The sequence below is a fragment of the Girardinichthys multiradiatus genome, chromosome 15, assembly GCF_021462225.1.
Source record: "Girardinichthys multiradiatus isolate DD_20200921_A chromosome 15, DD_fGirMul_XY1, whole genome shotgun sequence".
NCBI classification, from domain to species: domain Eukaryota; kingdom Metazoa; phylum Chordata; class Actinopteri; order Cyprinodontiformes; family Goodeidae; genus Girardinichthys; species Girardinichthys multiradiatus.
In genome coordinates this window covers 3,995,552-4,010,046 of record NC_061808.1, presented here as the reverse complement: position 1 = coordinate 4,010,046, position 14,495 = coordinate 3,995,552, and the positions used below count along the sequence as shown (strand labels likewise).

At 40.9% G+C, this 14,495-nt stretch overlaps 1 protein-coding gene and 1 non-coding gene across 4 annotated transcripts in view; one reads left to right on the top strand and one right to left on the bottom strand.

The window, feature by feature from the left end:
• Positions 1-986: 986 nt before the first annotated feature.
• Positions 987-14,495, bottom strand: part of vash2 (vasohibin 2) — a 35,853-nt gene continuing 22,344 nt past the window's right edge. For all 3 annotated transcript variants that reach the window (XM_047387831.1, XM_047387830.1, XM_047387832.1), the window contains exons 5-9: positions 14,106-14,180; positions 9,139-9,376; positions 8,920-9,063; positions 5,691-5,809; positions 987-2,713 (exon numbers count right to left, since the gene is read on the bottom strand). In XM_047387831.1, the coding sequence (XP_047243787.1) occupies positions 2,644-2,713; positions 5,691-5,809; positions 8,920-9,063; positions 9,139-9,376; positions 14,106-14,180 (646 nt within the window). In that variant the 3' untranslated portion in view covers positions 987-2,643. The remainder of the gene's footprint in view (positions 2,714-5,690; positions 5,810-8,919; positions 9,064-9,138; positions 9,377-14,105; positions 14,181-14,495) is intronic.
• trnat-ugu lies at positions 12,690-12,762 on the top strand. Its single transcript has one exon. It is a non-coding gene; the product is annotated as a tRNA-Thr (tRNA).

Sequence of the window (14,495 nt, the reverse complement as noted above, 5' to 3'; positions counted from 1 at the left end):
ATTAAAAGCTGTGGTTCTAGAGCATACAGGTGTGTGTTAACACAATGCCAAAGCGGAAAGTCATCAGCAGTGACCCTAGAGAAGGAACTGTTGCTGCTTATTCATCTGGGAGAGTTATTAAGACCACAATGCAACTAAGAGGAAGATTTCTCACAAGTAGAAAGTATCACTTAGCAGCCAGACCAGTCTAAAGTGGAGCTACTCCAAAAAAACATTTAAATGTTGGCTCATTCTTCAGGTTTTACTTTCTTGCTTAAAAACATCTTAAAAATACAAAGTAATGCTATAAAAAGGATTCATTTGTATATTAAGCTGTGCCATTACTGCAGCTGCTGGTGCCATGCCTCTCTGCACACAACCTCGCCCCTTTAACGAATCCTAGGGAAAACTGAACAGACCTATTTCAGACCAGGACCATTTACCCGGGAAATTACCCGGGTAAGTTTGTATCGAAACGCCACCTGGGCTCTCCAAAGCCTGGAGCTTCCTACAGGCAGTGGAAAAGGGCTAATGTTCTCAGGAGTGGACGTCTCAGCAAAATCAAAGCAGGATCGGAGCGTGCAGTGATTAGATAAATAACAGAAAACCAACCAACCAAACTCCTTCTGAAACTCTTCAGACCTTAGTTGACGTGTTAATCTGAAAGACTAGACGGGTATGGCCACAGGACCTGGATCTGGTGTTGATGATGGACCCGTCTGGAGTTAAATATGAGGCCCATCTGTCCGGCTGTTGAAGCTTGGCCCAAACCGAGTCTTCAGCAGAACAATGATCCCAAACAACGTTCTGACATCAACCTGATAAAATGCTGTGGTGGGACCTTAACAGAGATCTGCAGGAACAACGGTCTGTTAAAGGTGCTTCCACAAGCTGTTGGATCATCAAGTGAACTTAGGTTTTCCCATGACTAATGTAACCTTAATGTAACTCTGGAATTAGAGCTTATCTGCAGTCAGATACAGAGGGATGTAGTAAAACACCATCACTAAACTCTGTGTCCAGTTTATTACTTTAACTCCCAAATCATACAGAAAACTTGTTGGTGTGCAGGTCTGAGATGCAGAATGTGACTCCCAGTTTATTTAAACTCATTTGTTAAGTGATGTGAATTGAAAGTAGTTTAATATCTAGATCTACTTTATAATCTCCTTCCTTGTCCACATGTTTGCTCAGTTTTAGATGAAACATTTCAAAGAGCACAGAAAATTGGCGATTTTCAAGCTTCTCCGCAGCGATTCATTGAAGGCCTCGACAGAAGAATCTAAACATCTGAAGGAGGTTCTGAATAGTCCAGTCAGGTGTGAATCTGACTGGACTATTCAGAACCTCAGCAGTGTGAATCAGCGCATACAGTACTGAATGGACTATAGCAGGCCACTTGGCTTCAGAGCACTGAGCTTGCGTAGTTGTGCGATTTTCTGTGGTGACGTTTTTCTTAAAACCTTTAACTTTATCTCCTCCTTTAAGATGATCATATCCTGAAGATCTGCCTCTAAATGAAACATTACAAGTATTGCTTCGCATGATTTGAACAAGCAAGGTAAAAATGCGCTGACCCTAACATCCGGATCCTTCTGTGGTAAAGTTTTGTTAAAGATACTTCACTTTCTGTTCCTCTGAACCTGAGCCCTTTTATGTTCAACAGTTGGCGGAACGCGTCGCGATTTGTTGCCTTTATGAATTGAATCTCTTCTCCATTGGTCACATCAGTCTAGACATGATGTCTGAGCAGCTTTGCTCTTTTGTTTCACATGAAGAACTTTTTGAGGTCTGAGGATGTAAACATTTCTGGGTCTGCACATAAAAAGCTAATTTCTCCAGAACACTTTCTTCTTAGTTGTGCAGAAGGTGAAGTGGAAAACATTTCAAAGGTTAAATCTCCTCTTTGTGCCAACAGATGACTCCTACTGTGCTCAATAACTTCATCTTCTACACTAATCCCTCTGCTTCTTTCAGTTCTTTCCCGTCCTCTTCTTCCTCATCTTATTTCGTTCTGAAGTGACTCCACGTCATTAGTTTTTGTTGCATAATTTATCCAACATGCTCTCCTTGTTCTAACCCAGTCTATGACAATCAATGCAATCTGCACATCAAAGTGAGCTCAGCCATATTATTTGCAGTGCTGTTGGCCCAGAGAAGTTTTGGATTGCTGCTTTTTCTGAAACGGTTTTGTTACATTTTTGGTCCTACTACAGAGTCTTGTGATATTTGCTTTCAGCAAAGTCTTTCTGAGCCTCCAACATGTTGGAAAATTCCCAGTAAAATTATAAGAATTGTGAAATTCAGAAATAAATCATTTCCTTCTGGTGTTTTGTGAGCTTGTCTTTAATTAAGCAGACCGATTTTCTCCTTCTAGCAGAATGTTTTCACTCTTTAAACCCTCCCTCTTTAAGAAGTGACTGATGCCCCCTGCAGGCGACCTCTACTGGTGCAGTTTTAACCGTATAATATGTGTGCCGGCGGTTATATTGATACAAGGTGAAACATTGGCTTCATGGTGATAAAAGGCAGGTGTTCAGCTACATGACAGACGGTTATTTGTAATGAGGTTCTTGTGAAGAATGAACACCCAGTCCATATAAGCGGTGATGGCAGATATAGAGAATGTGGGGTTGATTTGTCCTGGGAGGAGAAGGAGGAGCATCAGATGCGGATCTGGTAACCATCGCTGAAGGTGCTGAGCTCCAGAGGTTTCCTCTCCACCGAGGCCGGCCTGGAAGAAACCAGATGAACAAGCTTAAGGAATGGGTACCTTTCACATCTGAACCGATACGGTACCGATGCCCGGTACCTGGGGATCGGTATCAGTAATCAGCGGTACCAGTAAAAAACAACATCCAGGTTGAGGATGAAAGACAAAAAAGACTGATGCTGATTGTGTCAAGAAAAAACACATAAGAAGGTGACTATGTCAAAGGTCACTGGGTGAGAGGCAGGGTACACCTTGGACATCATAGCACCAGACAAAGGACACACAACCATTTACACACTCACTCGAACCCAAGGGCAATGCTAGAGAGAAAGACATACGTGCATATTTTTAACTGTGAGAGGAAACCAGAGTCCCCAGTGTGAACCCATGCATGTACTGGGAGAACATGCAAACTCCCCCAGGCTGGGATTCTAACCCACAACTTATTATTGTACAGCAATGGTCTAATAACTGATCCACCGTGAAGTCCAGCATGAATATGTTCATCATGACAACAAACAGGAAGGTGAGAAAAAATAAAAGAAGATTTTGTTTCATTTCTCAGGGAGTCAGAAAGTCATAAGAGCCTCTTTAAATCTCTTGTTCTCTTTCATTTGAACATCTTTGTATCTTATTATTTCTGTCGTGATAGAAAGCTTTCAGGCTCTACCACACATCAAGAAGTGGTATTTCTATTCCTCTCACTTTACCTTTTCCATCCTTTCCTTAATCTCAAGTATTTTCCTTCTTTCACCTTAAACTGTTTTTCCTCTTTGCTCTCTGCTTTCTTTCCCTCCATCTCTAATTCTCTCCAGTCTGATTCAGAGGAACTTAAAGCAGAGCAAACAGTTTGAAGTTTACCTCCTTTTTAAACTCTAATAATCTTTGTGCTCCTAATGACTCGTTTTGAAATGCATGAACTCTCTGACTGAAGTTGTTGTTGGAGAAGCTGATGAAATAACCATCTGATGCTCTCAGCCGTTTCAGCCTGCAGCAGATGATTACACCGTCTCTGCCGGAGAGGCAACATATTGTTAAGTGCTGTGTTGATAACAGTAATTGCTTTTTAAGTATCACTTTTAAGTGGCTTAAAGTGCTAATGTGCTGTAGTACAGGACTGCAGAAAGGGGAAGAAACAGACTCATGTCGCGTTTGCACATGTTGTGGCATCTGATCTGATTTCAAATGTTTAAAAAGTCTTTTCTCCAACTTTCATCTGAAGCAGCCTCTGTATCTGCAGCTCAGAGGCTGAGGTGAAGGGTTGAGATGTTAAACCTCCCTAAAATCTGCACCTCGTTTAAAAGTGCTTCAAAAACACAAAGCCAACAAATCACATTAAATCTCACTCCTTTGTGAGATGTTTTTTAATAAAATGTTCACCATCTAGTTCAGCACAGATATTACCCAGGATTCCTTTTACCCAAGTAAAAATAATTCCAGGTTTATAAATCCTGGGAAGTTCGGTGGAAAAATGGGAAATTTAGCAAAGAAACTTTTAAAGTGGATAAGAAAACCAGCACCGTTTACCAGACAGAAAATGGGCTGTTAGCTACGACGGTGATTAGCTGAAAACACGTCAGACGGTAAAAGATCAGCAGACGTTTGATGCGTCTCTCAGGACCTTCGTCACGTCTTTGCTGGATTTGTTTAGAGATGCACCAATCCAGCTTTTACTGGTTGACACGGAGTTATGGTTTTCTTTTAGGTCTGACCTGTTGATTCCAATGATCTTTTTGCAGAGAAGAACTCACACCAACTCTTTTCTGTAAACTTTGTTTTTATTATATTTCATTTATTAAATTAAAACAGACCCTATAAGGAAAGATGTGCTGATGAGAAAATCCAACTTAATCTTTATGGATTCTTGCAAAACTCTAAACAAGGCTGATTGATGATGAGTTTATGGAACAAACAAAATGTAGAAATTTTCAGTTTTGATGGATTTAATGAACAGGGAAAAAAGATTTTTCAGAACGGCTCAAGGTTAATTTTGTCCCTGTTTCTGAAGATATGACTGTGTTTCTGCTGACCTGTTTCTACAGCTCTGCACCTGTCATGGTGATTGTCAAGATCAGAAGCAGAGATTAGAAGTAAGAAAAAAAAAAACAGCCCCTGGATAAAAAAGGAGAAACATTGTCAGGTTTGGGTAAATGTATCTGAAACTGAACTGGGATTGTAACATAACTACAAACATTATGTGGTACAGTTTCCCGTCCATGAAGTCTGGTTAGAGAGACATGTCACATGGTAACACTGGGTCAGTAACTAATTCTGGGGCTGTCTGTCTCTGTAAGCTGCTGGGCTGCAGTTGTCGACCCGGTCAGATTCTGTTACATCCCGACACACAGCTGATAGACACACAAACACACTAAGCATCATTCATGTCAAAGTCTCCCTCCAAGGGACCTGCAGGCTTGAGTTTTTAACAGCAGTCCAGTTTCTATTTTCAGGACTCATATTTAACATGTCTGTAGTTAAAACTCAGTATCATAATACTTTCTTTTAATTTCCAGATTCCTACGTAAAGGACAGGTTTACACCGTCCCATCAGGGGGGTTGAAAGAAGTGACAGGCTGAGTGTTTTGCACACACACACACACACACACACACAGACCATGTTTCCGGATTTGTCTCCTTGCTGATAATGCTGAGCTGTCTGTTCACGTCACCTAATTTGAGATGATCTCTCATGAGTGTTGGTGAGAGTCAAGCTCCCAAACACACAGAAACACACACCACTGTTACCACAGAGATGTTAGATCTCTAAAGATCTTCACACACAACAGACACTAACGCCTGAACTCTACCTGACCTTAACGGAGAGAGAGGAGGAGGGAAAGGAGGGGAGCTTTCAGTTAAATTGCTACAGTGGAGTCACTAAACCATAATTTAGTTCTAATATTTTATTATCAGCTAAATGTGTGAAACAGTTTGTAGAATAAAGACAACCCAGACATCATCAGCTTGGAGTTTTCTCGCTGGAGGAACAGTCACTTACGATTTGTCTCTGCGACGAGCGGTCCGTCGCTGAGGGCTGCTCTGCCGTCGCCGTGGTGATAAGGACTTTCCTCGGCTGCGCTCCTTAATTGGTGACTGAGCGCTGGAGGATTTTAGGATCTAGAAAAATATTTTTTAGAAATGATTAAAAAACAAACATCACTTATTCAGTCTTGCTAACATAGATATCAGTAAGTGGACACAAACAGATGCAGGTAAATGCTAAAGGTACCATGAGTCTGTTGGCTTACTTTCTGGTGTGATGTGAGTCAGCACAATATTACATGACCCCTGGTGCCTCCTAGTGGCCAGATATTTTATGTTAATTTCTGGGTAATCATCCAAACTCAAAAACTAAAAATGCAGAACAGTGAACAACAGGATGCACGGTCAAATCAGAAAGTGACCTAAACTGCAGGACTGTCAGCTTGAATGCCTTAATGAATTCCAATCTTTTTTCCAGTCACTGAACGCAGCACACCCAAGCAGCTTGTTCTGATTGTAAACAGTCTTCGGTGTAGAAGTTATTACTGAGGGTAAGAGCTCAGAGGGAAGTATTTCCAGTATTAATCAAGAGTTTAAAAATGGATTTACAGGACGTGCAGAGAGTCAGACTGACAAAGATGCTCAGTTTTATCCAATTGAGAGTTCTACTTTACCAGCCAACAGGAACATCATGGACTCGGAAATGTTGGCAGCCTAGAGCTAAAATAAACAGAATGTTTTAACAATCTAACAGTTAATCAGAGCTTTATTCTGCACTTTAATTCATTTAAATTCATTGATGCAGAGAGAGACTGTTTGAGAACATTTTTTAAATGATTTTACTATAAACATTTTGTATCGAAGTTAAATGTAAAACTACTACTCTGGTTACTCAGAGTGAAATTAAAAGTGGCTAAACTAAAGGTTGGAAATTAGTCACAAACCATGGTGAGATTGGTAGATCTCTCTGGAAAAAGACGTAACTAAAACAGCATCTGATTGGACGGTGCTGACTTCCTGCCGCTTGAAAGAAAGGAAACTTAGTAAAACTGCTGCTGTTGTTCAGCCATAGGGATGGAAAAGCAGCTGGAATCAATGGGAAAACTGTATGGAATATTATTAATCCAGTCTCTATGAGCAGATGTCAGATGTATCTTGTTTTCTTGCTAAATTCTGAAATGTTCCTGTTTCTGATAAAAAGCAGAAAAAAAAAAACGATCTAAATGTGCTCATGTTAACCATATAAATCTCTCTGCATCTTTCTGTCTTCTTTATGTTCCAACAACAAACTGAAGTGAAATGTATACAACTGCTGAGCTTCACTTATTTCAGGTGTATTACTGTGATTATAATCAGAGCTTTTAATGGTTTTAACTTAAGTAAAAATCAACCTTTGTACATAAACACATTCCAGTTTTCTTTGCTGTGACTGGGTTCCTGCAGGAGTGCTCAGACACTCATCGTGTCTTAAATAACTTCACACTGTCTGACTCAGGTGTGTGTCTGGTTGCGTGCTAACCTCCACATGTGTGACATTTGTGTGTATGACAGCTGCGAGGTCCCTGACCCACATATCTCCAGTCATACGCTACAGTCCAGCAGTCCCTCTCAAACAAACCCACAGACTCGCAGGTCCTTTTCATGGGATTTAAATGTTGAACACGGTTATAAAAACAAGCAAATATTACAAATAAAACCAAAACTGGTCTCATAAATCATTTAACCTCATATGTGCTGGTTTCTCTGTGCCCCTCTCCTCACACACACACAATCCTTCCTTCCTCATCACACCCTTAATAATTTCTGAAAGTTCATTTCCCAAGTTCAGCCCAAAGGAAACCACATCCACCCCTGAACTTACAGAAAAATAACATATTAAAAGGTGTTTTCCTGCTTCATCTGAAGGAGGGAAATATTATTAAGATCTACTGGTAATTAAGATCTTAACTACTAACAACCATTTTCATTATGGAGATTAAAGCCAGATTAAGGTCAGTGAAAAAACAGAGCAAACAGTAAAACATGTTCTTACAAACAGGTCATTTTAGACTTCATTCCCTGAAAAAAGGTCATGCCTGACATATGATTTGATTCAAACAGACACTGTAGCTTCTGGGACATTGACCCCCTCTGTCACATAATCCTGTGTACTTTGTTTGGACCATGCAAACTGAACTTTTCTGTGGTTTGGTTTCCTACTGCTGCTGGATGCCAGTTTCCTGTTCCTGTCTGAACCAACAGTAGCTTTGTTACTGTTAAGGGACTGCGTTATTTGGGGGCATTTTTATTCATTCTGATCAATAATAATGTGTTTAAAAAGTTTTCAAATAAAAATGTAAAATGTATGGCAAGCTTTTCTATTCAGCTCCCCCTCCTCTAAATGTTACGCTACTATCTGCCTCTACTAAGCAGTAGTTGAGTGTAATATTTCTTCATTATAAACGTAGCTGCTCTGTGAAGTTCTCAGAGGATTGTTAGAGAACATTAGAGAACAAAAAGCATGGAGACCAAGGAACCCAGTAGACAGGTCAAGGTTAAAGCTGTGGAGATGTTTAAAGCAGGGTTAGGTCTGAAAAAATCTCCCAGAGTTCTGTTCAATCCATCATCTGGACAAGGAGAGAGGATAGACCAACTGCAGACCTACTAAGACATGAACACTAAGACACAACCACAAAGGACAGGCTGGGGAAGAACAGCATTAATCAGAGAAGCAACCAGGAGGCTTAAAGCAACTCGTGAAGAGATGCAGAGGTTCACAGCACAGGTGAAAGAATCTGTTGACAGGACAACAATTAGCCCTGCACTCCATACTGGGCACTGGGCTTCATAGAGGAGTGGAAAGTAGAAACCCATTTGGCACAAGCCATGTAGGGGACACAGCAAACATGGGAAAGAAGGAGTTCTGGTCAGATGAGGCAGAGAACTAACACTGGACATCACCCTGAACACACCATCCCTACAGCAGCCGCATGCTGTGGGAAACACTTATTATATTGATCCAGAAGGGCTGACTATAAATGACTGCCTTATTGCTCAGATATTAATCACAAACAAATCTTTGAATCATTTCCTTCAGCTCTACTATTAGGTGCTGCTTTGAGTTAATCTCTCACATAAAATCCCAATAAAATACAATTATATTCTTCATTCTAATGTGACAAACTGTGAAAACCTTTGCAAGAGACGGTAAATATAAATATCAAGAACCAACAAAATTCAACTATTTGAGCAATGATAATACAAACCTTCATCCTCATGTCCCGGCCATGTTTTTCCAGCTCCTTCCGCATCTCCTGAGCTCCGAGTCGGGCTGCATTCAGCACCAAATACTTCCACTCGATTGGCTGAAAGACATGGGGGTCGTGAGGCACGTACAAGCCAATCTTCACCTGAGAGAGAAACAGGTTACAGTTAAAGTCAAATAGCTCATCTCAATCCACTTTTCCTCTATGATCCTTCTATACCTTCTTCAAAGTGTGCTGGTATCTCTTGTAAGAGCTCTCAAACTCGGCCACCAGTTCTCCCAGTGTTCTGTGAGTCAGTGGTTTGTCCATCAGGTCCTGGCGCCGGCTCATGCCCAGCGATCCGTAGCGACCGTTGCAGTAGACGCCGAGAACCACGTGATGAAAGTGGTGCCCTGAAAACTGGGTCTTAAAGCTGATGGGGAAGCGCTCAAGAGATGTGAGCCCGTTGGTCAGGTAGCTGATCAGCAGCAGTTCAGGACAGAATGATGTCGTTTTACTCGTTCTCTGGGTTTCTCCACACATACACAGGAACCTGAGAGAAACCTGGCTGGAACTGAACGTGAGAGTGTTTGGATGTGTCAGGAAGCGCAGCAGCTAGCATCATGTCTACCTTTATTTATCCTGATGCTATGAAAAAACCTCTGTGTAAACCACAAAGATAATCCTGCCAGAGCCGTGTGTGTTTGCATGTCTACACAGCTCCACCTGTCCCATTGAACCTCTCATATTCATTGCTGTATTGTTTTCTGTTTAAACAAGCAGCCTGGTACCATCTGTAACAGGAACCTACACACCACTCTTGGATCAACTGACACTTAATGACACATATCGTATGATCCTTCTTTTTTCTGTCAGTCTCGGTGTATTTTCCATCTTCCTTTTTTCTGCTTTCTGTACCTAAAACTAACCAAAACGTGTAACATTAAGGTTTTAGTTTCTATGCTTTCCATTTGTCCTCAGAAGTAGGACTTTCTGATTTCCAAGTTTGTAGAGAGAACGACCCTGAAGGTTGGTACTGATTTTATTTAAAGAGCCATGTCAAATAAATGCAGGTTAAATATTTTCTACTAATTCAAAGAGTTCCTTTGAGCATTTATTTAAACCTTTTTAATTAAAAGCAACGGTAGCCTCGGTACATGAAGCATTAAATAAGAACCCCTTTTGGGACAGGAGCAAGATCCCATCAGAGCTTCCAAATCCCTTGTCTTCAGAACAGCTCCTGAAGTTGGATTTCCAGGTTGAAAAGTCAAAGGTCTCCCAACCCGGATTAATATGGCTGCTATCCTTAAGATTTGATTTGGCTCCGAAGTTGGAGTTGAGTGTGTTCTGGTTCAAAGCCAGAATATCTGTGGGATTTGCCAACTATGTTGTTGCTAGCTCCTAGAAGCATTGCAAACAGATAACTATGGGTCTCCTCCCATTTATTTGCTTTCAACTGAAGGAACATGTCAATCAAACTCAGTAAACTAGAATGTGTTCTGATTAAGCTCTCATTAAGTTAAAAAAATAACCACATTTTTGTCAGTCAGTCAGTCATTTTCTACCACTTCTTCCATAGTGGGTCACAGGGAAGCTGGTGTCTATCTCCAGCAGTCTACGGACGAGAGGCGGGGTCACCCTGGACAGGTCGCCAGTCCACCGCAGGGCAGCACACAAACCACCACACACACACACTCATTCAGACACCTAAGGGAAATTTAGAGAGATTACCCTAACAGGCATATTTTTGGACTGTGGGAGGAAGCCGGAGTACCCGGAGTATCCACGCATGCACCGGTAGAACATGCAAAAAGACCCAGCTGGGAATCAAACCCAGGACCTTCTTGCTGCAAGGCAACAGTGATACCAACTGTCCCCCACATTTTTGTAATAAAAGATTTTTATTGGTCTGATGTGATATTCTAATATTAAAAGTCAGGTTTTGATCAGCTGTAAGAAGAAAATCATAATTGACAGAAATAAAGGAGCAGCCATTTTGAATATTAAACCTGTGGCAGCTTGGAGATCCTTCAACTCATGAAGTCGGTCTTCTGACCTCAGGAGGCACTCTTGTTGCATTTCTAACTGGAACTTCTATAAAAACACACCATTATAAAACTCACAATGTATAAGTATATTCCTTGACTAACCATAGCAGCAAACTCAGAAGTAACTGGACAATCTTTGGTGGCTGGTAGCCAATCATCTGCTTGGTTTAAACCATGGAGGCTTGTGATAGGCCAAAGATCTCATTTGCCACCAGTCAGGATGCAACAGCAGTGCAGTGTTTTCAATAAATATTCAAAAGATCTCTGAAAACTAGACCACCGACATCTGTGTGTGTCCTCAGTTTTAAAGCAGTACACACACAGATGAGAAGGGAAGGAGCTAAATGAAGAAACCCACAACGGCTCAAAATAAAGGTTTGCTCTGAGTAATAATCACAGCTTTACCCTGTGACCGAGTAGGCAATTCAAATTACAACCAGTTCTACCAGTGATGAAATATGCAGCTATCATGGTCAGGGTGTACTTTTCTGTTTTTTCTACATCTTAAATTTGAAATCTTGTTCGACTTACAAAGAGGATGAAGCAGAGAACTCCAGAAAATCACTAAGATGTTGATTGTTACATTTCCTTCCAACCGATTCCACTGAGCAACATGTGGAGTCTACATGGATGTGAAATGAAGCTTTAGTCTGCAGATGGACACGCATCAGACCCTTGTTCCTCACTGATGAAAGCTTCATTAGGCATGCTCATTTATATGACCAAGGACATGTGAGACCGTAAGCAGCTCAGTCAGAGCGCACACATCCACACTTCATCACCACTTCACAAACTGCCAATCACTAGACCGCCAAAGCTTTTATGTGACATGTTCCTGTGCCTCAACACATTCAAACTCAAATTTCTGTCTAAACTTCTTTAAATAAGGCAAAATAAAGGGGACAAAAACACCAGGAAATCCTCCAGTCTTATTTTAATCAAAGAATCCAGTATTTTCATATTCATCACCATTTGGAAACAAACTTGAGGCTGAAGAGCAGTTTAGGGAATGATTTGAATATGGCTAGTAAACAGGGAGCCTTGTGGCTTCAGATGACAAAGACTCTTTCATCATTTAAAACTCAATAATACCACACATAAAAAAGCCTTCATGCTGTGTTGCCGAACTCACTTTATTGCAGAGCTTAAGAATTTCTTCTTCTTCTAAAATAATTATTTATCTCCAACCAGTGCCGTGCCACGTCTTCTCTGTGACAGATGATACAATAAGACATATTCCCACAGACACACAGTAAACACACTCAGATAGAGCTGCTCTGACCCAAAATAAACCCTGTGGATCCTGGAGGAAACCCGGATCACTGTCAACACGGATGCAGACATTATGTGCAGCCAGACTGACAGAACCAAATGCCACAAGCTACAGCAGATGCTGTTCATCTCCTTCTTTTCCCCCACCAGTCTCTCCAAGATTTTATTTATTTATATGAGTCATCATCATGTAACTCATTTAATTCAAAAACCATGGACATGCGTTAGTGTACCATTTAAAAGGGAAACGGACTGTAGATGAAGCTCTGCAGATCGTGAAGATCCCATGTGCTCAAAGCAACTCAACATTTCTCCAACTACTCTCTGCCCATGAGCTGAAGAATCCAGTGGAGGGTGGAGACAACAGAGCCAACTGGTTAGCCTGGTATGCCATAAACATGTCACAGGAAGGTGTGGCTATTTTCAGGATTGTCATCTAAATTGGCTTTCTCCCAATACTTGTCCAGGTGAGGCCCTATAGCTCAGTGGTTAGAGCACTGGTCTTGTAAACCAGGGGTCGCGAGTTCGAATCTCGCTGGGGCCTGCACATGTTTTTTCCCTAATGGAACAAAATGTTACCAAAACATTGTGATTCTTCTATTTTGAAGGTGTAAATTACACAGTAAGCTTTTTATTAATCAGGCTGATTTCTACTCACTTTGCAGTTTTGCTGCGTCTTTTTCCATGCCTTCCAGTTTCACCTCCGGCTATCTGCAGACCAAAGCCACCCTTAATTAAATTTAATGTCAGCTGCCAGCCTGACAGAATCCCCATGACAGCCTTGCAGAGGAAACGATCACAAGAAGCGCTGGATCATTTGTCCTTAGAGACGTTTTTCCTCTTGAAAGAAAAAAGTTACCTAAAACTTCACCAAAGACTCTCTGTAAGTTTTTAGAACGAATTCTGGGGAATTCTAAGCGGGAACTGCTTGAGACCTTGACCACTTTCCATCATTTGCCAACATCCTCACAGACCATCTGTTTGGATGCAGCCTAAAATTCCTGCGATGAGCCAAGCAAATAAAAACAGGTTACTGATTACTGCCATCAACATGTAGCTGTAGAGGAAAGGCTGAGCACAACACCCACCTCCATTCATACATCTAGCACTTAGCATTAAAAGACTACGTCTAAAAAATGACTTAGATGTATTTTTTGTGTAATCTACGATTAAAATAACTTGAAGGTATTGTTAAGCAGCAAACGTTTTTTGATGGTCAGGGACTGAAAATGATTCAATAACTATATTTCTAATGGTCGATAATTAAATTACAGAATATACCAATCAAATATTAGTTCTTTCCAGAAACAAGCAGAGGCTCTCAGCATTGGGTAGAAACTGTCCTTGTTTTACATAGTTAACATCAACCAAGCAGTTGCATCTTTCAGGCAACAGAAGAAGCCAGGTCACCTGTTTTCACACTGGAGTTTGTGTGTCAGATTAGTTAACAACGTGACTAAAACTAAAAGAAATGTAACAGAGCATGAAGACTGTTTACATCCTTGTATTAAATACTGGTATCAAACCCAATGAATCCAGAACCAGAATCTATGTTCTTTAGAGACTGATGTAATAAGTTAAACATTTGACCCACTTAAAGGCAAACCTAACAACTGTTAGTGGAAAAAAGGTGAATGCCCAATTAAATGGCAATGCTCTTAAGAATGACTGCCGACCTCAAACTGAAGCTCTGGAGGATGAAGCTAAGCTTGTGACAGCGTGCGGAGAGCGAATAAACTTTGAAGTGTTGCTGTTGCCAAGCAACACTGTAGAGCGAGAAAGGGGCTTGATGTTAGGGGCCATTAGCTAGTTTGGTTTATTTTAGGCCACACACACACAGCAGAGTAATGTTGTAGACATGTGCATGGTGTGTGCAGGAAAGGATACACTCCCAAGATAACAGCTTCCAGGCATTTGATTGGTAAGGACTCCCTGATCATCTCTCTTGCCGTTTCCATCAACCTGGAGAGGAAGGAAGTTGTGGAGATGAGAATGAAGAAGTCAAAAGATGGGAAGAATGTAAGAACAGAAGGAAATAAAAAGTGGAACGGCAAAGGAGATGCATGGATGGGAGGAAAGAAAGATGAGAGAATAAATAGGAGGGAGACAGATCCAGGGATATATGGGTCAGAAAGTGAGGAAAAATAAAAAAGAAAGGGAACAACTGATGCAGAATTATGTTTATCTCTGAAAGCTTTAAATCAAGTTACTCTGATAAATAACACCCAGAAAACTTCTAATTTTATATCTGCATCATATCATAAAATGCATTACATA